Below are 24,590 nucleotides of genomic sequence, written 5' to 3'. Positions count from 1 at the left end.
CACTTTACACATTGTACTCTCATTTGCGCAAGGAAGTGACATATATACGTGTATATTGTTTTAGACTTATGGGACATTTCTGGAAGGATATACAAGTAACAGTTAAGAGTGGTTCCTTCTTGGAAACGAGGGGAGTAGGTGTGTGGGATTTTAATTTTCCACTTTATATCCTGTTTTGTTGTTTAACTAGTTTTGAAAAATAAGATGAAAACAAATAAAAGGGATTTTGGCTCCTATGTTCATTGCAGCATTATTCACAATAGCCAAGATATAGAAAAAACTTAAGTGTCTGTCAATGGATGAAAAGATAAAGAAGATGTGATATATAAATACAACGGAATATTATTCAGCCATGAGAAAGAAGGACATTCTGCTGTTTATGACAACATAGATGGAACTTGAGGGCATTATTCTAAATGAAATAAGTCAAACAGAGAAAGTCCAATACTGTATGATATTGCTTATATGTGGAATCTCAAATAGGCAACATAGAAGTCGATACTAAAATGGTGGTTACAAGGGGCTTGGGGGTTGTGGAAAAGGGAAGATATTGGTCAAAGGGCACAAACTTCCAGTTATAAGATGAATAAGTTCCGGGGATCTAATGTATAGCATAGTGATTATAGTTAATAATACTTTTATATACTTCGGAGTTACTAACAGAGTAGATCTTAAATGTTCTCACCACAATGAAGAAATGGTAATAATGTGACATGATGGAGGTGTTAGCTAACAGCTATAGGGGTAATCATTTTGCACAATATAAGTGTATCAAATCAACACATTGTACATCTTAAACTTACGCAAAGTTATATGTCAATTATATCTCAGTAAAGCTGGTGATAAAAAGGGGGTTTGGGAGAAATTGGCTCTGGGTCAGAGATAAGCGTGCTGAAAGTTTACTTCCAGCTGAGCACTCTTGGGTTCAATACCTGTGGAAGGGAGGGCAAGGAAGCAGGACTGGGCAGGGAGAAGGTGGGCTGTGAAATAATCTCAACAAAGGCCTCGGCTAAGCCCACAGGATCTCTTTAGCTGCGGGCCCCTCACATTTGTCCTGCGCTGGGGCGAGGGGTGTACCCTGGCCTCAGCCAGTCCATAGATTAGGCTGTCTCAGGAAGAGGATGTGACCTGGGGAGAGGAGATTCTTTAGCTGAGTCAGTTCTGGAGAGGACTGTCTCCCATCACCCAAGGGAAGAAGTGCTTTAGTCCTGCAGGGAAAACTGGGTGGCACACTTAGTACTACTCTGTAGCAGAGCCCATTTTCTGAGTCACAGTGGCACTTTAAATTGGTCAGTAATACCCCACACAGTTAGCCCTTTCAAAGATGGCTGATACAGCTAAGAACACTACCAACTTTTGGTTCTTGTTCCTTCACTCTGGCTTCTCATATTAAAATATTGACCAATGTCATTTAATTGCTTAGTCTTCTTTTTTTTTAAAAAAAAAAAAAAAAAAAATCCCTGCGTCCATCCACTCATTGTTTGAGACTCTTATCGAAACAGTTGTTAAGTCCTCTGGTTAATTAAGGGAATATTGATTTTCCCCTTCTGTGTAGCACACAAATAAGTAATACTTTGACTATGTAGAAACCCTCGTTCTTTAATAAAAATGGTGTTGTATTGAAGCTGAAGAAGCACACCACCTTACAGTGCCTTTGTATTAATAATCAAGCCAACTCATTTTGCCAGCTCAATCAAGGGGTGAGTAATTTGAAAATAATTCAGTTGGCCTGGTTTACAGGAGTGTACCTCATTGAAAATGAGTTTATCTGGAGAATCTGGATGCTATCAAAACATAATGGAACATAACCTCCCTTTGGGAAAGTCCCTCATGGGCTTGAGAGGAAGACAAAGGGAAGTTCTTTGGAAGAGGGCTGGTGCTTCTGAGTTTGCGGATTTAGCAAGATCGGTTCTGGGGTTGGGTGGCAGTAATTCTTGGCTTCAAAGTAGTCTTTATCCTTTAATAATTCCCTAATCCTTGTTGCTATGTGAACCAGCAAACGTTTGAAAGGCAAAGCTGTAGAATGGAATTAGGATGGTCTCCCGAGTGAGGCAGAAAGATTCAATGGGAGCAAAGGACTAGCAGGCTTCCACTTGAAGCCTACGTTTTGAGAAATTCAGTGAATACCCATTAGAAGCAAAATGTTCTACAAATCTCTGTTTAATTATTGGTGCTAATCACAGGTATAAAACTCACCAAAGTGGCTTCTGTATTATAGGAAGAGTCACAAAAAGGAGGAGGTCTCTCCCAGTGGTGGCCCCGAATAATTGTCTGTTGGCTGGGGTAGGAGGTGCGGGGGAGTTGGGGGTTGGGGGGCTTATGGATGGCTTATTGGTTTGGAACTGGAGGCGGGAGGACTTACCTCCAAGCTGTGTCTACACAGCATTTTACATAACATTGAGGAAAACTGTGTCTATGATGTTTGTCCATTTCAAAGAATGGAGTGGGTGGTTGCCAATAGGGATGATGGGTACTAAAGCCCGCTCAGGTCCATAGCTACCATTTTTCTTTCCTATGACAATGAATTTTCAGTGAAAAACAGTTAACCAGCAAAGGACCATATTTTAATATTTTGCTTATGAGCCCTGAGTATAAACTTAAGTTAGCTGCACGGCAGTAATGTAAATCTGGGTTGATTATTAATATTATTAAGGCAAACTTATGAGTTGCCTTTGAATAAGATATAAGGTCACAGTAATTGATGCTAACTATTGATTAGATAAAATCATTAAAACATATTTTTCAGTTTCGTTGAGGTATAATTGACAATAAATTGCACATATTTAAAATGTACAATTTGGTAGTTTTGACATATATATTCACCTACGAATCCATCACCATAATCAAAATAATGAACATAGTTATGGCTCCCGAAGTTCCCACCTGCCCCTGTGTAATTCTCCCCCTATCCCCAGACAACCATTGATGTGCTCTTATCACTATAGTTTAGTCTGCAGATTAGTTTCCATTTACTGTATAAATAGGATGCACTCTTTTTTTGTGACTTCTTTCACTCAGCACATTTTTTGAGATTCATCTACGTCATTGCATGTATCTAATAGTTCATTCTTTTTTATTGCTAAGTAGTGTTCAGTTGTAATGGATAATTTTGTGTGTGTGTGTGTGTTTTTTTTTTTTTGGAGGAAGATTAACCCTGAGCTAACATCTGCTGCAATCTTCCTCTTTTCGATGAGGAAGACTGGCCCTGAGCTAACGTCCATGCCCATCTTCTTCTGCTTTATATGTGGGATGCCTACCACAGTATGGTTTGCCAAGCAGTGCCATGTCCACACCCGGGATCTGAACCGTCAGACCCCAGGCCGCCAAAGGGGAACATGCGAACTTAACTGCTACACCACTGGGCTGGCCCCTGTAAAGGGCAATTTTATGTGTCAACTTGACTGGGCTAAGGGATGCCCAGATAGTCGGTAAAATATTATTTCTGGGTATGTCTGTGGGGTGTTTCTGAAGTGACATTTGAATGGGTAGATTGAGTAAAGGAGAGCCACCTTCACCAGCACAGGTGGGCATCATCCATCCATCGGGGGCCTGAATATGACAAAAAGGCAGAGGAAGGGTGAATTTGCTCTCTGAGCTCGGACATCCGTCTTCTCCTGCCCTCGGTGAGGTATACACAACATGTTACAATTATTTTAGATTTCCTCTGAAAAAAATGACCTCATTAAAAAGCGACCATATGGGTCGGCCCAGTGGTAGAGTGGTTACGTTCCCCCACTCTTCCTCTGGGGTCCAGGGTTTCGCAGGTTCGGATCCTGGACACAGACCTAGCACTACTCATGAAGCCATGCTGAGGGAGGTGTCCCACTTAGCAGAAGCCGGAAGGACTTACAACTAGAATGTATAACTATGTACTGGGGGGCTTTGTGGAGAAGGGGAAACAAAAACAAGCAAAAAAGATTGGCAACATGTTAGCTCAGGTGCCAATCTTTAAAAAAAAAGTGATCCTAGTTTTCCACTATTTTAAGCATTGTAATAGAATCAACAGAATTGACCTTTATAATTTAATTGGGTGTTTGAGAGGGTCCAAGATGGTGATGTGGGAACTCACCTCCTCCCACGGACACACCGTCTCTGCACCTACCTATAGAGCAATTCCTCCTGAGGAACGAACAGCTTCTGCACAACACACGCCAGAGGGATCACACAGAGACGGAAGGAGAGACGCAGACGTCATATGGACAGAACTCCAGCCCAGAAAGGGCGAACTGCAGCAGGGCATCACTCAGGGGCCCTCCACAGTCTCGCCTTCCCCAGGGCACATTGGGAAACCAGCGGTTTAAAGGGCATCTAGACCATGCATGAAGGAAACCCATTAACTAACCCTAGAGCCTTTGCCAAATGGGCAGGGAACTGCTGGAACTTTCTCCAGATCGGAGGTTCCAGCAAGCGCCATCTTTTGCCTTCCCCCTCCACCTTGATAGCAGGTGGGAGCCCAGTCCAGTCACTCTAGCCGCCTACCTAGGTCTCCCAGCACCCCCCAGGCCTGGCCACACCAGCTCCAGCCGTCCTGCCCAGGTGTCCTCAGTGCACACCCGCTGCAGCTGCAGCTGTCCTACCAGGGTGGCCCCGCGCAGTGTGCCTCGTGACCTACCAGCCTGTGCCGGCTCTAGCTTCACATCTGTCAAAGCCACCAGGCACATGCGGTCTACCCAGGGGACACTCCTACATGAGGCCACTCCTTCAAGACTGGGAGAGGTAGCCGTTTGGCCTGATTCATAGAAACAAACACAGAAAGTCAAACAAAATAAAGAGAGAGAGGAATATGTTCCAAACAAAAGAACAACATAAAACCCTATAAAATTTAATTGTTTTTTTCGGTATCTCTAAGTGAGGCTGTGGAAAAGGTCATAATATCTGGATGCATCATGAAGAATGGAAACTTCTGCTGCAGCAGAGGGGTATATGACAGCCTGTCAGGTGGGGGGACAGGGCACTAAGTCCATAAGAAGAGAGAAAATAGGAAGAACAGTGTAAACCATAGAACTCGAGGGCACACAGTTCTTTAGAAGTCACTCAGTCGAATCTCTCATACTTAAAGGATATGTCTGAAATGCCATGGAATAGAACAGAGCCTAAGGCAACAGGAAAGATAGAAAAGAGAACATCATGGATGTTTAAATGATGACACTGAGGTCTGTGTTAGAGGCCAGTGCTACCACTACCTTATAAATCACCTTTGTTAAAATCAGATAAGGGTGTCCCTTTGGGCCGACAGTCTCAGGCACTCAGCCTATTTAATAAAATGTGGGCTGGATTTCAGCCTTCCCCCAACCCTTGGGCGGTGTGCTTTTGTGTGGTGCACAAAAGCCAAACAAGTGGTCTTTCCAGAAGCCAAAGAGAAATCTAGAAACTAGAATTCCTAACTCAGTTGGTTTGGGAGTGAGGTGATTAGAGTCAGCACAATTTGAATATGAAGGTTCAAACAGAAAATAACTTTTCCACCCATCAGGCATAGATCAGGGTGGATAAGACTAGGCACTGAGGCTATGGGTTGGAAGTCAAGGCACTGTTGATCCAGGATAAGAGTGGAATAAAGAAGACCAACTGGAGAACTCCATCTCCAGAGGTCACGTTCTAGTAGAAGATCTGAAAGGCTGAAGGAGAATGCTGACAAGGGGTACCTGGGATGCTAGTCAGTATCCTAGCCTGCATAATGCTGTACTTGACACTGTATTTTCTGTTCCAAAGCTCCTTCATGCTGAAGTGATGCATCTGAGCTGAGACATGGGGGCACTGAATGCGTGTGCGGACTGGGAATTGGTCTTTGATAAGAAAAACAAAACAAAACCTCCATTTGATTTTGGATGATGACAATAAAGAATAAACCTGAGTTCCACTAAACATGAGACAGGATATAGTTTCTCAATGTATCCACTTCAGTCCAATGTTGTTTTTGAGGCCTGGACAAATAAATAAGCAACTCTGTATCAGTATATTAGAAGAATGTTGTATAGTTCAATATAAGATCAAGTGAGAATTTAAGGAAATGGAAAACATTCCGTAACATTCAACATCTAAATTGCAGAGTATACCTTGCTACTGTTACTTTTCAAGTAAAAACAGGATTTAGGTTTTTTTAAAAAAACTTATGCAGCCATTGATTATGACCTCAGGGACTTTGAAATAACTACTGAGATGCCATCTAAGCTTTTTAACTGCCATTAAAATTTTTCAAATAATTAAAAAAATTTCATTAGGCAAATTTAAGGTATTTCACTTTATTACCAGTTAACTGTATTACATATGACTTTTCCAGTTAAAACTGTCCTGATATTAACTCTGCAATTTTAAGGGCTAGAATTTTGGTTACTGAATTACCAAAAGGTTAGTTTGGTTTCCTTAAAGTCTGGCCCACTGAACACCAATTTGTAAGATGGCACTTTAAAATACAGATTCTGGGGTTAAAAGTGTTCGAAAACACTGGATACTCTCGTGCAGAAACACAAAACACAGTACATTAAAAGTTCTTCATTAAGAGAAACTTTAAGAATTTTTCAAAGTTATGTGGCTATAGTACTCCTTTTTAAAATTTTGATTTACTAACATTGTTCCAGTTATAGATTGTTGCTTAACAAACTTTCCTAAAATGTAGTGGCTTAAATTAACAGCAATCGTTTATTTAGTTCATGAATCTGCAATTTGGGCAGGCTCAGTGGGGAAGGCTAAGCTCTTCTCCTTAATGTCAGCTTTGGAGAAGTCTGATTAGAGGCTGGAAGGTCAGCTTCAAGATGGTTCACTCACATGGCTGGCAAGTTGATGCTGGCTGTCAGGTGGGAGCTCAACCAGGACTGAGTGCCTGGGGCCTCTATTCCTTTCTACACAAGTCTCTTCATGTGGGTCTCTATGGGTTGGTTGTTTGGGCTTCCTCAGAGCATGGTGGCTGGCTTCCAAGAATGTGTGTCCCAAGTGACAGGAAGTGGAAACAGCCAATTTCTTAAGATCTGGGTCTGGAAACTGGCACTGTGTCACTTCTGCTGTATTATATTGGTGAAGTATTATACTGGTTAAGCACAGATCCAACATTCAAGGGGAGGAGACATAAAGCCCTCACCTCTTTGTGGGAGGAGTTCAAAGAACGTAATGGCTGTATGTTAAAGTACGCATACAGAAAAATGCACAAATCATAAGAGCAGAGTTCAGTGAATTTTTGCATAATAAACTTATCCACGTAATCAATATCCAGAAGCCTCCCTCGCCCTTATGTCCTCTCTTCCAGTCACTACCCCCTCAAGGGTAACCAAGATCCTGACTTCTAATACTAAAGGTTAGCATAAGGTTTCTCAACCTCAGCTGGATGATTCTTTGTTAGGGATGGGGTGGGGGTTGTCCCATGCATTGTAGCATGTTTAGTGGCATCCCTGGCCTCTCTGCTCACCAGATGCCAGCAGCACGCCCTCCACCAGTTGTGACAACCAAAAATGTCTGCAGAAATTGCCAAATATCCTGGGGTGGGGGGAGGTGGGCAAAATCACCCCCAGTCGAGAATCATTAGGTTAGAAGCTAAAATCTCTCCTTTATTATTTGTCTAAATCCCACTTAATCAGCTAGAATATAAGTTCCAAGAGACTGCAGGTTTTTTGTTTATTTGGTTTTTGGTCTGTTTTGATTTTGACTGATTCTCCAGTCCCTAAGATACTGGCTGGCAGATAGCAGAAAATTGAGACTATCTGTTGAAGGAGGGAATGAAAGGTAGCAATTCTAAATAGTTATTTAAAGAGACAACTCTGGAATATATATTTTTTATTCAACTGAACCCTCAATTGCAAGTAATTTGTTCATTTTTGTTAGAAAATGTCATTTTATGAAGTTCACATGGATAAAAACTTGAGAATATTTTTACTTCTAATAGGAATCTATATTGGTTAATTTCCTCCTGCAGCAACATGAAACATGAGCCTCGGAAATAGAAAAGATTGTGATTTCCCAGACAAGTAGGCAATGTCTCCTGATTGCGTTAATAATGTATTGTAATAAGCCACAAATTGTGGTTTGTAATTGCTGTGACAGTTTTGTGAAACAGGAATGCGCTGTAACAAAGTTTTCATTAAAAACCTGGGCGAGGGGCTGGGTTCTGAAAGATCACAAGAGGAAAGGAGAAGGAGTATAACACGGCAGTAAAGGCTTGGGAAGTCATTTCTTTATAGGGAAAACTTGAAAATTTCTTTTGGAAGATAGCCACTGACATTACTCTGAGAACATCCCTCCCTCCCCCATTGCATGTGGCAGGCTTTCCCATCTCATTAGGTAAATTTCTTAAGGATTACCCCAAGAATAGTTTTCAGTGGAAACATGATTCTCAATGAATGTTGACAGACATGCCTTTCTTTTTGAAACTCCTAACTGCATTTATTTACTCTTCAGTCACAAGTGCGTCAGAAAAATGGATACAATTACCTTACTAGTTCATAAGGCAACTAAAGTTAGGGGCACACTGAAAACAGAATTTTACAGTTGCAAGGGCTCTTAGAGGTCATATGATCATTTTGAAGAGGCAAACTACTACAAAAATCTTACTGTAGCAGTTATCCTATTTTCTGGGTCATTCTGAATGCTTTCGTTTTCCTCTGTTAAAAGTGAAACTCACGTGTAAGCCTTTAGGCGTGAAGTAGTGACTTGTCCACAGAGCTAGTTAACTACAGGACGAATAATTTTGAGCCAGTGCTCAAAACTATGAAATCTGACATGAGCCTTATGTAACAGAGAGAAGAAATGTAATACATAAAAGTAGGGAGCAATAGAATAGCACAAAGGCTTTTTATCAACGTCAGAGGATTGGTTGCCTGATAATGCTGTGTAGCTAGGTTACTCCCATTTAATTAATGTCTGAATGAAATAAATTCAATATTGACCATTCAAGTCTTTTAAGTTCAAAAGATGTTAGTGTGTCTAGATTTTTGAACTGGAATTTGACTACCATTTGTAAAAGAAGTATGTCTGTTCAGTTTTTATTTTTTAATTTCCCAAGATTTGAATATGTTAAGATTTGTCATTACATTGGCAATGCTTATGATTCTTTTCAGCACAAGTAGCTAGGGCTAATGAGAGGGTAGGGGTGTTCCTGTGTAACAGTTCTGTATGACGCAGAGAGACGAAATAGAAGGCAGGATATTTTTAGATTCCTTTTTTTGAAAGAAAAATGGTTTAAATCAGGGGATTTGTTTACTTTTAAAACAGGAACAAATGACCAAAACTCTGATTTGGAAGTTTCTGAATGACACACGATCCTATTTCAGGAGAATAATTGACATAATTGCAGATTACTTTCTTAAAATGCCTGAAAACATTCTGCCCTAAAAATATAACTCCACAAGGATAGAAAAATATATTTATACCACAGAGTACTTGTACACCAAAGGAATTTGCTACTTCCGTGTAACCTACACAGTAGCATTTAAAGAACTTCCTAGTAAACATACTGTCTAAATTAGCAATAAGAAGGGTAAAGAAATTGACGTGTAATTTGCTTCCACTAGGTATAAAGTTCTTTCATTTTCATTCAATATTCAACAAAAATTTATGGAATAGGAAGACATTGGGCTAGATGCAGGGGAAGTAAGGATGAGCAAGACACAGTTCCTGCCCTCAAAGAGGTCTCAGTCTAGAGAAAGAAAGAAACACACACACAGCTATACACATGCTCATGCACAAATATACACACACATACCCATACACACATATATTCACACACATACACACATGTTCACACAATACATACACACGCTCAGACACAAACACATACACACTCCCATATACTTCCACACACTCACACACATACACACACTCACATGCATATTCACATATAAATGCATATGCACTCACATATATACCTACATATACACACTCACACATATACACGCTTGGGAGCTAACAAAGTAGAGAGAGTGAGTAGAACGCGTTTTCAAGGTAAGAAGGGAAAGAGAAGGAAATAGCAGTGGCAATAATCCTGGGAGATAGCTATTACAGAAGCTCAGCGAGGCTAAGGAGACAGTCTTAGTGGGGTTAAATGCTGGGCAGTTAGGATTACCAAGATCTGGTTTGAAGTGCACATCTGCCATGACCATGACCTGTTTTCCTCTCTTTTACTAGGGGACTATCATTGTACCTACCTTGTAGGGTTCATATAAGGTTTAAGTGAGGTGCTACATGTTATCCACTTAGCACGGTCCCTGGCATGTGGTAAGCACTCAATACATACTCAGTTTTTTTTTTTCAAAGATTGGCACCTGGGCTAACAACTGTTGCCAATCTTTTTTTTTTCTTTTTCTGCTTTATTTCCCCAACCCTCCCCGCCCCCGTACACAGTTGTATATGTTAGTTGCAGGTCCTTCTAGTTGTGGGATATGGGACACCGCCTCAACGCGGCCTGATGGGCGGTGCCATGTCCGCACCCAGGATCCGAACCCTGGGCTGCTGCAGCGTAGCGCGCGAACTTAACCACTCCGCCACGGCGCTGGCCCCACACTCAGTTTTTAATTTTTAATGATATCCTTATTATTATCAGTGAAGGTTAGCTACCTGGTAAATTGTGAAGACAGTTGTCCCCTCACAAAGCTGTTTAGTGAGAATGTCTTAAACTATTTTTAAAGTGAGTGGAGCCAAAAAATTGTGTACTAAATGAATACATGTTTACTGGTTAAAATTAACTTTTAAAGGTTTAAAAATTCAAGGAAGCCAAACTATGATTTACAAATAACACAGACATCTAGATATTATGATCACTGCTGGGAAAATCTGAATCTGTCTAAATGACATTTTGCTTATATTATTAAATACTTTTTGTGGTTATAACTTCGTGGAGAAAATGTATAAGCTATTATTAACTCCATGATCATTTCACCAAAGTAAGTCAGATTTGATCACCTCATTTATACAATACTAACATCATTTGATGTTATTCATTGATATGATGAGGTAATTCATAAAATAAGAAATAAGTGGCCAATATACATATGAAAAGGTGTTACATCGCTAATAATCAGAGAATTGTAAATAGGTTATTTTGGTTCTCAGCTTGGCAAAGATTAAAAGGATGGGAAATATCTCAGTGCTATTGAGGGTGTGATGAAACTGGTACTCGCATACACTGTTAGTAGGAGTATAAATTAGTACAACCTTTCTAGAGGCCAATTTGGCAATATATACAGGTAAAATTTTTTTTTTTTAAGATTTTATTTTTTCCTTTTTCTCCCCAAAGCCCCCCGGTACATAGTTGTGTATTCTTCGTTGTGGGTTCTTCTAGTTGTGGCATGTGGGACGCTGCCTCAGCGTGGTCTGTTGAGCAGTGCCATGTCCGCGCCCAGGACTCGAACCAACGAAACACTGGGCCGCCTGCAGCGGAGCGCGCGAACTTAACCACTCGGCCACGGGGCCAGCCCCACAGGTAAAATTTTTTTAATAGAGTCTTTGACTCAGCAATTCTACTTCTTGAATTTTACGCTGAGGAAATATAATCAGAGAAATACACAAAGATGCTTGTATATGCTTGCTCACTGCAGTGTTGTTTATGATGGCAAAGAATTGGAAACCACCCAAATGCCTGCCTATCAATAGAGAAATGCTTAAATAAATTATGGTAGAGCTATACACTGGGACTCTGTGCACCTATTAAATAGGATTAGCTACATCTACTTGTGCTGGTATGGAAAGATGTCCACGATCCATATTGGATACCATTTTTATATTAAAAAAAGTATATGCATAGAAAAAAATCTAGATATGTATCTATATCTGTCTTTTTAAAAGCAGCTTTATTGTGGTATAATTTACATACATAAAATTCACCCATTGTAAATGTTCAATTCAAAGATTTTTGGCAAATTTATACTGTTGTGCAACAATTACCACAATCCGGTTTAAGGATTTTTTTCTTACCCCCAAAAGGTCCCTCATGCTCATAGTCTTACCTTTTAACAGTGGTTAGGTTGGGGGTGAAGTTGGGTAGGGGGAGGGGAGGAGGGGGGAATTATAGACAGCTTCCAAGTTTATATTTCCGTATTATTTGAATTAATTTACAACAAAGATATACTACCTTTTAATTTGAGAAAACAGTGAAGATTTTTCTATTTTGAAAAGAACACAAAAAAAGGAAACAGACTTATACCCTTTGACCCAAATCTACTTCTGGTAATTTATCCTAAGGAAACAATCAAATATGTGGAAAAAGATTTGCGAACAAAGATATTTATCAATGTTTTATCTAAAATGGAGAAAAGTTGTAAGCAATCTAACTATCTCATGATGGAAGGAAACCATTACTAATTTGTACTGGAATAAGAAAAGCACAGGATATAAACCTTTATATGCAGTATAATTTTATCCATGTAAAAAAAATTAATGCACAGTCAAAAGATCCTGTATGGAAATGTAATAAAATCTTACCAATGGTTACCTCTGGATTGTGGAATTATAATACTTTTTATTTTATTCTTTGCACATTTCTTCATTTTCCACAATGAGTATGTATAACTTTTACATCTAGTGCCACCTACATAAATGATACTAATTAAAAATAGATCCTGAGGGGCCACCCCATGGCCGAGTGGTTGAGTTGGCTGCGCTCTGTCTAGGTGGCCCAGGGTTTCATGGGTTTGGATCCCGGGCATGGACATGGCACTGCTCAGCAAGCCATGCTGAGGCAGCGTCCCACATGCCATAACTAGAAGGACCCACAACTAAAAATATACAACTGTGTACTGGAGGCTTTGGGGAACAAAAGGAAAAATAAAATCTTTAAAAAAAAAGATTATGATATTGTTTTTGCAGGTGTATACATTTGTCAAAATATATAAAAGTATATATTTTAAACAGGTACAGTTTATTGTATATCAATTATATCTCAATAAAACTATTTAAAAATAGAGGGATCTTGAGAAACAAAATCATCACAATTCTCTTACCAGAAGAGGGGTTTTGTATGCCATTTTGGGGCTGGAGCGCAAAATGGTTGGGAAGGGGTATGTGGGCGTTGTATAGATAGCATCCTGGCCTCTGCTCTAGATGACCTTCCTTCCTTCCTTCGTGGGATCTGCCTTCCTAATACATGCCAGGAATGTTGCCAGATACCTGGATACCAAGATGAGCAACAAGCCACTGCTCCGAAAGAGCTCCTTTCTGGTGGAGGAGGGGAAGGCAGGTCACCAACTGACAGATTCCAGCCAACGCCCACATCGCCCCACCAGGCAGTCTTTTGCGAGTGCTGTCCAAGGCGGCCGGAGGCGGGTCAGGAAGCGACGGCCTTAGTAAGTGGTTCAGATGGAGCCACGAAGGGTGGCACCAGTATTACGGCTGTGGAAGTAGCCAGAAGGTAGATGACCCTCAAAGGAGTGTGCCAGTCATCACTTGAGAAGCGGGCTTAAACAATTTTTATGTATCTATGTCCATCTTACGTGCACACTTGCAACAACAGCAAGGACTGAAATGGAGCCTTTGTCGGTGCAGGCGCCATGCAAGGGGCTTAGATCCACTGTCTCTTTTACTCCTGGCCACAACCTCCAGGTAGGGATTATTAGCATCTTTATTTCACAATGAAGAAACTGAGGCTCGGAGAGGTTACCCGCCCAAGGTCACAGAGCTGGTAAACTCTGGCTCCAAAGCTCCCAGCCACCAGACATCCTCTCCTCTCACTGTACTCTGGGACGAGTTTGAGAGCGAAAAAGTCCATTTTCGGGTCCCAATCAGGACAGTTTAGCTTCCACTCTTTACAAATTTTCCCAGATCCAGAATGGAGACAACATCCGCTGGCACAACCAACAGGGTCTTCCCTGCAGGGGAAACCCCACCAAAGCCGCGCGCCGACAAGGATTTGGGGCGTGCCGGGCAAGCCGGGAGCAAGCTTCAAGGGGCGACCAGCGCAAGCGTTCACATCGCATCCCGCGCGAGGCGCCTGGGGGCGCCTGAGAGCCCCTGCGGGCCGCCCGCTCGCTGGACTCAACGCGCGTGCGCGGGGCCAGAGGGGACGCCCCCGCGCGAGTGCGCGGAGAGCGAGGCGCGCGGCCGGGGGAGGCGGGGTAGGGGGGATGGGGCGCGGGCGCGCTGCGGCGTCGGCGTCGGCGTCGGCGCGCGCTCCAGGCGGAGCTGTGTGGGCTGGTGAGGGAGCGAGGCGGCGGCGGCGCCCCAGAGCCGAGGGGACGCGCGGGCCTGGCGCCGCGGGAGCCGACGGCTGCAGAGGGGACCCCAGGCTCGCGGCCCGAGTCGGTGGAGCTCGGCCTGCCGACTGCCCGCCTCGGAGGCCGCCGGCCGCGCTCCTCGCCCGGAGTGGCCGCCGCCCCTGGAGACTCGCCGTGACACGGGCCTAAGCCGCGGCGGCCGCCGGCGTCCGGACCGCTCGGACCCGTCGGGCCGGGCCGGGTGGGGAAGAGCGTCCGGCCAGGTGCCGCCCCCCGAGGGCCGGCCGGGGGCCGGGCGCCCACCCGCGCGGCCCGCGGGCCCGGCTCGGCGGGAGGGGCCGCCCGCGCAGCGTCCCCACCCCGTGGGCCGGAGCCCGAGTCGCGCCCCGCCTTTCCCGGGGACGGCCCGGCCGGAGCGGCGGGAGCCCGGAGAGCCCGCGCCCGCCGCCTGCCGCCCGCCGGGTCGCGCGGGAGGAGAAACTTTGCCTTTTATTGTTGTTTTCAGTCCTTAAGTGCGAGGAACTCTGTGGGGAGGAAAAATGTCCTTCTTCAATTTCCGTAAGATCTTCAAGTTGGGGAGCGAGAAGAAGAAGAAGCAGTACGAGCATGTGAAGAGGGACCTGAACCCCGAGGAGTTTTGGGAAATTATAGGGGAACTGGGCGACGGCGCCTTCGGGAAAGTGTACAAGGTAAGAGGGAGAGAACGGGAAGTTGCGCCGGGGAGATGAAAGCCCCGGGCCGGGGGTGGCGCGAGCGCTCCTCGCTCCCTTGGCCCTTTCCTGCCTCCCGCCCCTTCTTCGGACTCGGACAGCGGGGCGTTGGAACTTTCTTTAGGTCGCCATCCAAGGAGCCGCTGGGACAGCAGGGTTTCAGGTTGGACACGATGGGGCCTGGATGTAGTTTGGAGAGTGACTGCCAAAGGGAGGCGAGGTTGTCCAGTCCACTCCGTCACACTTTCAAGGAAACGAGGGTGTCCTTTAATTTACAGGTTGGGTCTGATGGTGGCCTTCCAGTTTTTAAAATCAGAAACTCCTTATAAGTGGATTTGTATTTGTCTGCTACCTCTGCGTTCGTGTTTATGCTTATACCAAAACAGTTCCTTTTTGAGGGTCCGGGGCGTGTGTTTGGTTGGTTTCTATGGTTAATACATAACCTGTCACTTGGGAGGAGGGCAGAGTTATTGCTCATTGCAGACTAGTCTTGAGTCGGTTGCTTGACCGCATACTGTAAAATGGAATAGAATTTCTGATAGAAAATTTCCAGAAGAAAACCTGCACCTGATACTAGTTTATAAATATAATTAAAGCAAGCATTGACTAGAAATCAATATCAGCGCTTAGGAAATTAAAAAAAATACACTCACAATAAAAAAAATACATGTGTACACGCACGTCTATACACGTATATTTTCATAGGTACTGTGTTTATTTCAGTAGAAGGAGCTTTGATGTTTGACCGTGAAGGCGTTGATAGTAAGTGTTGGCTTTCTCTAAGGAGTATAGGTATGATGTCATCGGAATATTTTTGTCCTGTGTGAGGTTTTGATGAGACACAGTTTAGGGGGAAGGGCCCACAGGGTTGCCTAGAAGTAAAAACATAAATAACTTAGGTTTATGCCGGACTTTGCAGTTTTTAAAGCACTTTCACTTAATTGGGCCCCCGCGAAAGTGCTGGGAGGGGGGGCAGGTCAGGGGTATCTGCATGTCAAGGATGAGGGTGCTGAGTCTCAGAAACTGTTGAGAGTCACACAGGGTGTGAACTCAGGTCGTCTGACCCTCTGTTTACTCTTGTTTTTAGTAAACTCTTGTTTACTCTTGAACGTGCGTTGGTAGAACTGGTATATTTCGCTCCCTCTGAGCTGCATCTCACTGCTGCCTTTGCCCTGCCTCCGGTGGATCGCAGCCCTAGCCCTCCTCATTCTTTACTTGGGCTGAAACGTCCACTCCTCTGTGCGCTTTCACAACACGTTGTTCACATGGCTGCTGTGGCGCTGGTCATATTATAGTTAATGTGTTTGTGTTTTTATGATAAGACCAGGGGCCACGATTACGCATTTGAGTTCATCTCTTGCTTTAGCAAGTAGTGTGTCTCTTTATATATTTTTTGAAATGAAAGAATGTGTGTTCCCTGCACGTGAGCTCTGTATGAAGCTATTGCGTGCAGTGAAAGTTGGCAGAGGGAGCTTCAGTGCTTGTGTGGAGGGTACACTGTGGATTTCAGCAAGAGCCTGCAGTATGGATAGATGGGAGGGAGGGCTTTTAGTGCAGCGGGAGGATCCCTCCTGGGAGTCAAGAATTGTGTGTTAGTGCTGGCTGTCACAGACCAGCTCTGTGGTCTTAGACAGAATACTTAACTTCCTTGCACCTCTGTTTTCTTAGCTGGAAAAGCATAGATTTCCCTAAAGGTTTGTTTAGATTCCTTCACCTGTGAACGTTCTGTGAGTATGCAGTTATATAGGAAAGGCAAAAATAAATCCTCCAGGCATCTGGAATCTCGTAGTTGAAGGAGGTAGGTGATTATGGGCAGTTTTCATGGTATAAATGTTTTATCGACCAGAAACACTATAGTATTAAGACGCTGGCTCTGGGGTTGGACTGTATCTTGGCTCCCTCACTGGCAGCCTGTGACCTTGGACGAGTTACTTAATCGTTCCATGTCTCACTTTCCTCATCAGTAAGACCTACTCCTCAGTGTGTGAGAATTAAAGGAGATGATAAAGAAAAGGCATATAAAAAGGGCGCAGTAACTGGTAGGAATTACTTGTGACATTTAGCGCTCAGAAGCAAAATATGGGATGGGACAGGAAAAGGGACCCACCAAGATGATAAACCAATTTTCATGGTTTCCAATGGCACAGGCAGATTGTGTGGATAATACTACATGATTAATTCTTTAATGAGTCTTTTTGCAAAGGTAACATATCATCCTGTGGTGAGACATCAATTGAAATTTTCTGAAAAACAAGAGACTTTCTCCATGTAGTTGAACACTATAAAATTATGTCAAGGATAATTTTTGTGAGCTTGATGACGGTTTTAAGTGATGTTTGAAGAGCATGAGTTCTTTCATCTTTATGCTTCCAACGAATAGGCTCTGAGAATTTTTTTTTGAGAAAATTTAAACTTCTCTGACCTTTTTGCCTCTTTTTCCTAAAAGTTTTTGTTTTCCAAGATTCTCTAGAAATTTTAAATTTGCAAACTTCCTTTTGTGTGGCGGAAAAAGCTATCAAACTTTAATATTGTACGTTGTAGTATACAGTAGAAAGCTTTCTAAAATTGATTCTCTCATTTGCTTATGGAAGTTAATAACCATTATAAAGATTAAAGTGTACATAGGCAGTCATTTGTGTAATTTATTTACTTGAAACATTTTCCATCATATAGTTGTATTCTTTCCACTCAATCCAGCACTACACAACTCTGTAACAGATATTTTCTTTCCTGAAAAATCTTTCCTATTTTAGGGGCTGGCCCAGTGGTGTAGTGGTTAAGTTCGTGTGCTCCGCTTCGGCGGCCCAGGGTTCGCATGTTTGGATGCCGGCACGGACCTAGCACCGCTAGTCAACATGCTGTTGCAGCATCCCACATAAAGTAGAGGAAGATTGGCATAGATGTTAGCTTAGTGACAGTCCTCCTCGAGCAAAAAGAGGAAGATTGGCAACAGATGTTAGCTTAGGGCCAGTTTTCCTCACACACACAAAAAAACCCCCCCCAAAATTCTTCCCTATTTTAAATTTATTTTTTCTTTTTAATGATTATTTGACATATAAATGAAGATATGTAGTGTCCCTCACAACTTTTTACGTTGGATTTCTTTTGCTTTCAACATAAAAAGGAATGACATAAAATTATGAATTGAATTGAAACAGAACTCACCACTGTGCTGGATGAAAAGCATATGTACATTTAGCAAATAATAATAAAGTGAACCTGTGTGAACAACCATCAGAGTCAAGGAGTAGAATTGCTGGGTTATGGGCTAGTGTATCTTTAATTTTACTAGATGATGCCAAACTATACCAGTTTACACTCCCACCAGCTGTGAATGAGAATTTTCTTGCTCTGCATCTTGCCTGCATTAGGTATTGTCAGAATTTTTAATTTAATTTTATTTTTTTGGTGAGGAAGGTTGACCTTGAGCTAACATCTGGGCCAGTCTTCCTGTACGTTGTCTGTGGGACACTGCCATAGCACGGCTTGATGAGTGGTGCTAGGTTCGTGCCCAGGATCGGAACCCGTGAACCCTGGGCTGCCAAAGCAGAGCACGTGAACTCAATCACTAGGCCACCAGCTGGCTCCATATTGTCGGAATTCTTAACTTTTGACAACCTAATGTTATATTTTTCACTGTGGCTTTAATTCATCTTTCTCTGACTACTAGTAAGTAGTTCTTTTCAAAGGTTTATTAGTAATTTGGATTTCTTTTGTGTTCAAGTCTCTCGTTCATGTTCCTATTAGATGTCTTTTTCTTATTTATTTGTAGTGTATTCTGGATTTTAACCATTTGCTGGTTATGGTTATTGCAAATATATTCCCGTTCTGTGGCTTGTCTTTTCATTTTCTTTATGGTATCTTTTTATAAACAGGAAGTTCTTGATTTTAATGTAGTCCAGTTTGTCAACTTTTTCCTTTCTGGTTAATGCTTGTTGTATTATGTTTAAGAAATTCTTTCCTAACTTGAGATCATGAAGATAATCCCCTAAATTATCTCGTAAAAGTTTTATGATTTTGCTTTTAACATTTAGGTCTACAATCCACCTAGAATAGATTTTTGCAATGGTATGAGGTAGGGGGTCCAATTTCATTTTTTTCTCTGTGTGGATTCCTCATTGTCCCAGAGCTCATCATTGGGGGTAACTATTTTCCCACTGCTCTACCGTGTCCTGTCTGTTATTTAACGTGTGTCTCTTTCTGCAATCTCTATTTTCTTCATTGATTTATTTGTGTATTCCTGTACCAATATCCCACCGTCTTAATTAGGAAAGCGTCAAAATAAATCTCTGCTAGAGTAAGACTTCTTCTTGTTCTTCAACATTGTCTAGTATATTCTCGGCCCTTAATGTTTCTATGTACATTTTAGAATTAGCTTAATTGAGTTCCACAAAAATCTGTGGTTTTTTTGGAGAGATTTCATTGAATTTATGTCAATTTTGGAAAAATTAACATCTGTATGTTATTGAGTCTTCCTATATATGCATATGTTTTATCTCTAACTCTTTTTTAGTTATTTTTCAATAATGGGTTATAATTTTCCGCCCTAGAAATCTAGGGAGCTCAAACTACTTCGAGTGTCTTAAATGCTTTGTTTTTTCTATTGGAATTTCCTCCTTGTTTTGATCATGTATAAACTTCAGTAGTCTTTTGGGAAAGGATCCACGGAAGGTACATTTTTTTTTTAATACCTGGCCTGTCTGAGTATGTCCTTATCGTAATGTCATATTTGATGTATAGTTCGGTTACAGAATTCTAGTTCAAGAATAAATTTTTCCTAGGATTTTAAAGACTTTTTTCCATTTATTGTCTTTTGGCTTCAAGTGTTGCTGTTGAAGGTCTGATGCCATTTTGTTTCCTGATCCTTTGTGATCTTTTTCTCTTGGTAGCTTTTAGGATTTTCTTATTATCTCCTGTTCATAGTGATGTACTTTGATATTGTTTTTTTTCTTCCTTTCAGTTTGCTGGGCTCTTGGTTAGTCCTTTCAATCCAAAGACTCCTGTCCTTCAGTTCTGTGACGTTTTCTTGTATTATTTATTTAACCCCCCCTCCCCTCCCCAATTAATGGCTCTTCCTATGGTCTAAGGATTCTTCACGTCTCTAAATTCGATGGACATTTACTAGTTTACTTGACTTCTCAGGAACATTTGAGACTCTTGACCATCCTTTCTTTTGAAAAGCTTATCTTTTGGCTTTTAGGTCACCACTCTTTATTTTCTTCTCACCTCTGTGTTTACTCATCAGGTTCTTTTGCTGGCTCTCCTTTCTCTTTCTGACTTTAAGTGTTGGGATTCGATAGGGCTTGGTTATAGGCTCTCTTCTCTTCTTTTCTTATGAGAGCCCATCTTCTCCCATGGCTTCAGTTACCATTTAAATGCAACTTATGTCTCTAGCCCAAGATCTGCCTTTTGAACTCCAGACCCATAGAGATTTCCACGTGGATGTTTCACACATTCCTTAAACAAGTCCAGAACATGAACTAACTGAACTCCTGATGTCAGCTCCAAATTTGCTTCTCCTTTGTTCCTCACTCAGTAATTGATATCTCCATCTACCAGTTGCATAGACCAGAGACCTGGAGATCATTCTCAACACCTCCTGCCCCCTTACTCATCAAACCCAATCAATCACCAAGGCCTGTTAATTCTACCTATTCAATATTTCTTGAATCTGTCTCCTTTTTTCTTTCTTCACTGGCACAGTACTGGTCATAATTGCCAATATCTCTTACCCAGACTACAGCTACTTATTGGTGTGTTTTTGGGCTTCATATAAATGTAATCATGCATGTGTTCTTTTATGTCTGGCTTCTTTCGCTCAACATTATGTGGGTGAGATTCATCCTTCTTATATGTAGTAGTCCTTTGATCTTTTTCCTTGTTCTATAATATTGTATTTTATGAAATTCTACAATTTATAATCTCTTCTATTCTTGGTGGACATTTGGATTGTTTCCACTTTTTGTATATTAAAAATAACACTCATGAGGGGCTGGCCTGGTGGTGCAGGGGTTAAGTTTGCACATTCTGCTTCGGTGGCCCGGGGTTTGCCAGTTCAGATCCCGGGTGCGGACATGGCACCGCTTGGCAAGCCATGCTGTGGCAAGCGTCCCACATATAAAGTAGAGGAAGATGGGCACGTATGTTAGCTGAGGGCTGGTTTTCCTCAGCAAAAAAGAGGAGGATTGGCAGCAGTTAGCTCAGGGCTAATCTTCCTCAAAAAATAAATAAATAAAGATACTCATGAATATTCTTATACATTTTGGTGTACATATACATTCATTCTGTTAGATATATACCTGGGAACAAATTTTCTAGGTCATTGGGTATATGTATTTTAAGCTTCAGAAGATGCTGCCAGTCTTCCAAAGTGCTGGTGCCAATTTACACCCCCATCAGTAGAGTATGGGAGTTTTCCCAGTTCTCTGTCATCACCAACACTTGCTATAGTTATTAATACTATTATTAATATTTTATGTTAGCCATTCTGGTGGTGTGAAGTGGTTTTATTTATGTTTTTCCGATGACGAGTGAAATTAAGTACCTCTTTACGTGCTCATTGGGTATTTGGGTATCATTTTTTGGTGAAATTCCTATTTATTTACCCACTAAAAAAATAGTTTTACTGAGGTATAATTTATATACCACAAAATTCATCCATTTTAAGTGTGTAATTTGATGAGTTTTAATAAATTTGTGCAATTGTGCAACCGTCACTAAAGTCCAGCTTTAGAATCCTCTTATCACCAGCAAAAGTTCTCTTGTGCCCCTTTGCAGTCAATTTCTTTTCCCACCAGGATTTTCCTTCCCTGATTACTAATGAGGTTCAGTTCCTTTTCATATGTTTGTTGATCATTTGGATTTCTTCTCCCAAGTGCTTGTTAACGTCTTTGGACTCTTTTTCTTTTTCTCATTGGTTTATGGGAGTCTTTATATATTCTAGATACTAATCCTCAAGTTATATTTGATGCACATATTTTCTCTTGCCTTGTGGTTTGTCTTTTCATTCTCTTTATGGTGTCCTTCTTTTTGTATAGACATTTTAAATTTTAATGTAGTCCAATTTGTTAACTATTTTCTACATGGTTAGTGCTTTTTGTCTCAAGAAATTTTCCTTACCTAAGGTGATGAAGATGTCCTCCTACATTATCGTCTTAAAGTTTTATGATGTTGCCCTCTACATTAGGCCTATAATTAAACTAATGTTGATTTTTGTTTAAAGTGAGAGGTAGGGGTCCAGTTTCATTTTTTCTGTCTAGATACCGTTATTCCAGCGCTATTTACTGAAAAGCCCATCCTTTCCATAGCACTTTGCAATGCCTCCGTCATATGTCAAATGTCATATACACATGTATATATCTATAAATATATATACATGTATACACATGGTATATATCATTTATTATTTCTTTAGGATAAATTCCTAGAAGTAGAATTGTTAGGGCAAAATAAATGATCGTTTATTAATGCTTACTGTGAAACTACCCTACAGAGATTGTGTAAATTTATTTTTAAATCAATTTTTAATTATATAAAAAACTAAAGAATTTCTATTTACTGGAAAAATTAACTTATTAGAGATAAAGTTAGTCTCCTTTGACCATTACTCTTAATTGCTGTTCCTTCTCTCCCTAGATGTAACCATTATCAGTTTCATGTATATATTTCTAGATATTTTTCTGTGCTTCCATGTACGTACATGGGTTATACCTATTTTAACAACCCACCGATGGTCTAATTTCCATGCCTTTATTCCTTAATCTTTTCAATGTTTTTATCCTTTAAAAAAATTATTTGCAGGGCCGGCCCCGTGGCTGAGTGGTTAAGTTTGTGTGCTCCACTTTGGTGGCCCAGGGTTTCACTGGTTCGAATCCTGGGCAAGGACCTGGCACCGCTCCTCAGGCCATGCTGAGGCGTTGTCCCACATAGCACAACTAGAAGGACCTAGAACTAGAATATACAACTACGTACTAGGGGGGCTTTGGGGAGAAGAAAAAGGGGGAAAAAAAAAGATTGGCATCAGTTGTTAGCTCAGGTGCCAATTTAAAAAAAAAAAAACTTATTTGCTTTTTTGATAGGCAGTAAGAGTATCTCTTTCATTTTCCGTTTCTTTGATGTCTAAAGAGATTGCAGATTTTAAAAATAATTGAATTATCCATATTCTAGTAGAGTTGTTTTCTTGATTTGAAAGTATTTTTTATGTACTATGGAAATGAACACTTTATCATAGATCCTGCAGTTATAGTTACGTTAGTTTATGCTGGTTTTTTGATATAAAGACATACAATGTTCTTTATTCTACAAAATGTCAGTGTGTTACTTTGCTTTTTTCCCTTTGCTTTCATGCTTATAAAAGCCTTCCCTCCCCAGAAATTAGATAAATACTTATCTGTATTTTCTTTTAGACGTTTTAATAGTTCAGTTATAAAGAATTTTACTTTTAATTCATCTAGAATTTAATTTTCTCTGGGGGTTGATATGAGGCTCTATTCCCTTCCAAAAAACCAAAAGTATCTTTTATCTATTTCTAGAAATTTAAATACTGTTATTTTGAAAATATAGCAAAGGATAAAGAAGAATATAGAAAAATAATTCTATGGTTAGAAATTTGAACAGTACAAAAAATGGTACAATTGAAAAAATAAAAGCCTTCTCCACCAGTCCTTTTTCCCAAAGTCAACCACTGTAACAATTTCTTGTCTATCCTTTCAGGTAAAATTTTATGCGTATATGGGCATATATATGAATGCCTATTTGTAAAACTGAAAATAGATTTACGTACCTGTGAGTGAACTTAAATGTATATCAAATTGGTAATATAATCACATAGAAAAAGAGCTTCACATAACTTGAATAGAGTGCCCTGACTAGTGGGATATATTTAAAGGATAAAAAGAACTGCAAAGAATTCTTGAACTTTATTGAATAGGTTTGTTACTAGTAGTGATGTTAATGTCATAATTCTGAAAATACTTTATATGTATTATAGGATAGAGCAAATGAGTTACTGTATTGATGCTTTAGGGACTAGGATTGTAACTCTGGGAGAAAGGAGTTATAAACTTGGAATATGGGGAAAGTAAGGAAGAACCCTGTGATGTTGATTTTTGAATTGGAGGTTTCAGTTTGAACTCATGATAACACGGACACATGCACATGCACATGTGTGCATGCACACACACACACATTCCTATTCTCCTCTGAAAAGATGAGATTCCGCCTAGAAATAATGATTTCGCCTAGAAATAATGATGCCTAATGCTCTTAGCTCTTGGTTTCTAAATACCATTCCCCACTGCAGGGAGTCAGGGCTCGTTGAAAAGGCTGATCTAGGTCAGGGGTAGGAAGTACAAAAATAAGAAAATTGAAAAGTAAAAGCCTCCCCTCTACTCGTTTTTTCCCAGGAGGGGAGAGTATCTTGTACCAGAAAGCAAGGACATGCTCAAATACTAGTGGGGACATGCCAAAGGATACAGGATAGTTTGAACAACAAAAATATCAGCAACAAAGTAGTAACCTTATAGAGGAATGCTAGTTAGTTAATATATAAAGATTGATAAAATTAGAAAGACCACTGTTTTGCAACCATACTATATTAATTCAGGCAGAGATTATTGATGGATGCTAAAATCATTGTGTGAAAGGTTGTAGAGGAACAGGATATATACACATGGTTTCAGAGTATCATCCCAGGAGATATTTTACAGTAGAGAGGTCTGGTGGATACCGCCTTAATCAACTGATCAAACCTAGG

At 41.0% G+C, this 24,590-nt stretch overlaps 1 protein-coding gene across 4 annotated transcripts in view; it reads left to right on the top strand.

The window, feature by feature from the left end:
- The first annotated feature begins 14,068 nt into the window (after positions 1 to 14,068).
- Positions 14,069 to 24,590, top strand: part of SLK (STE20 like kinase) — a 56,030-nt gene continuing 45,508 nt past the window's right edge. For 2 of the 4 annotated variants that reach the window (XM_001497715.7, XM_001497698.7), the window contains exon 1: positions 14,069 to 14,815. In XM_001497715.7, the coding sequence (XP_001497765.1) occupies positions 14,666 to 14,815 (150 nt within the window). In that variant the 5' untranslated portion in view covers positions 14,069 to 14,665. The remainder of the gene's footprint in view (positions 14,816 to 24,590) is intronic. The other 2 variants (XM_070221225.1, XM_070221217.1) reach the window with 1 other exon arrangement.

Source organism: Equus caballus, chromosome 1 (genome assembly GCF_041296265.1).
Source record: "Equus caballus isolate H_3958 breed thoroughbred chromosome 1, TB-T2T, whole genome shotgun sequence".
Taxonomy (NCBI): domain Eukaryota; kingdom Metazoa; phylum Chordata; class Mammalia; order Perissodactyla; family Equidae; genus Equus; species Equus caballus.
This window is presented reverse-complemented; position numbering and strand designations above follow the sequence as displayed.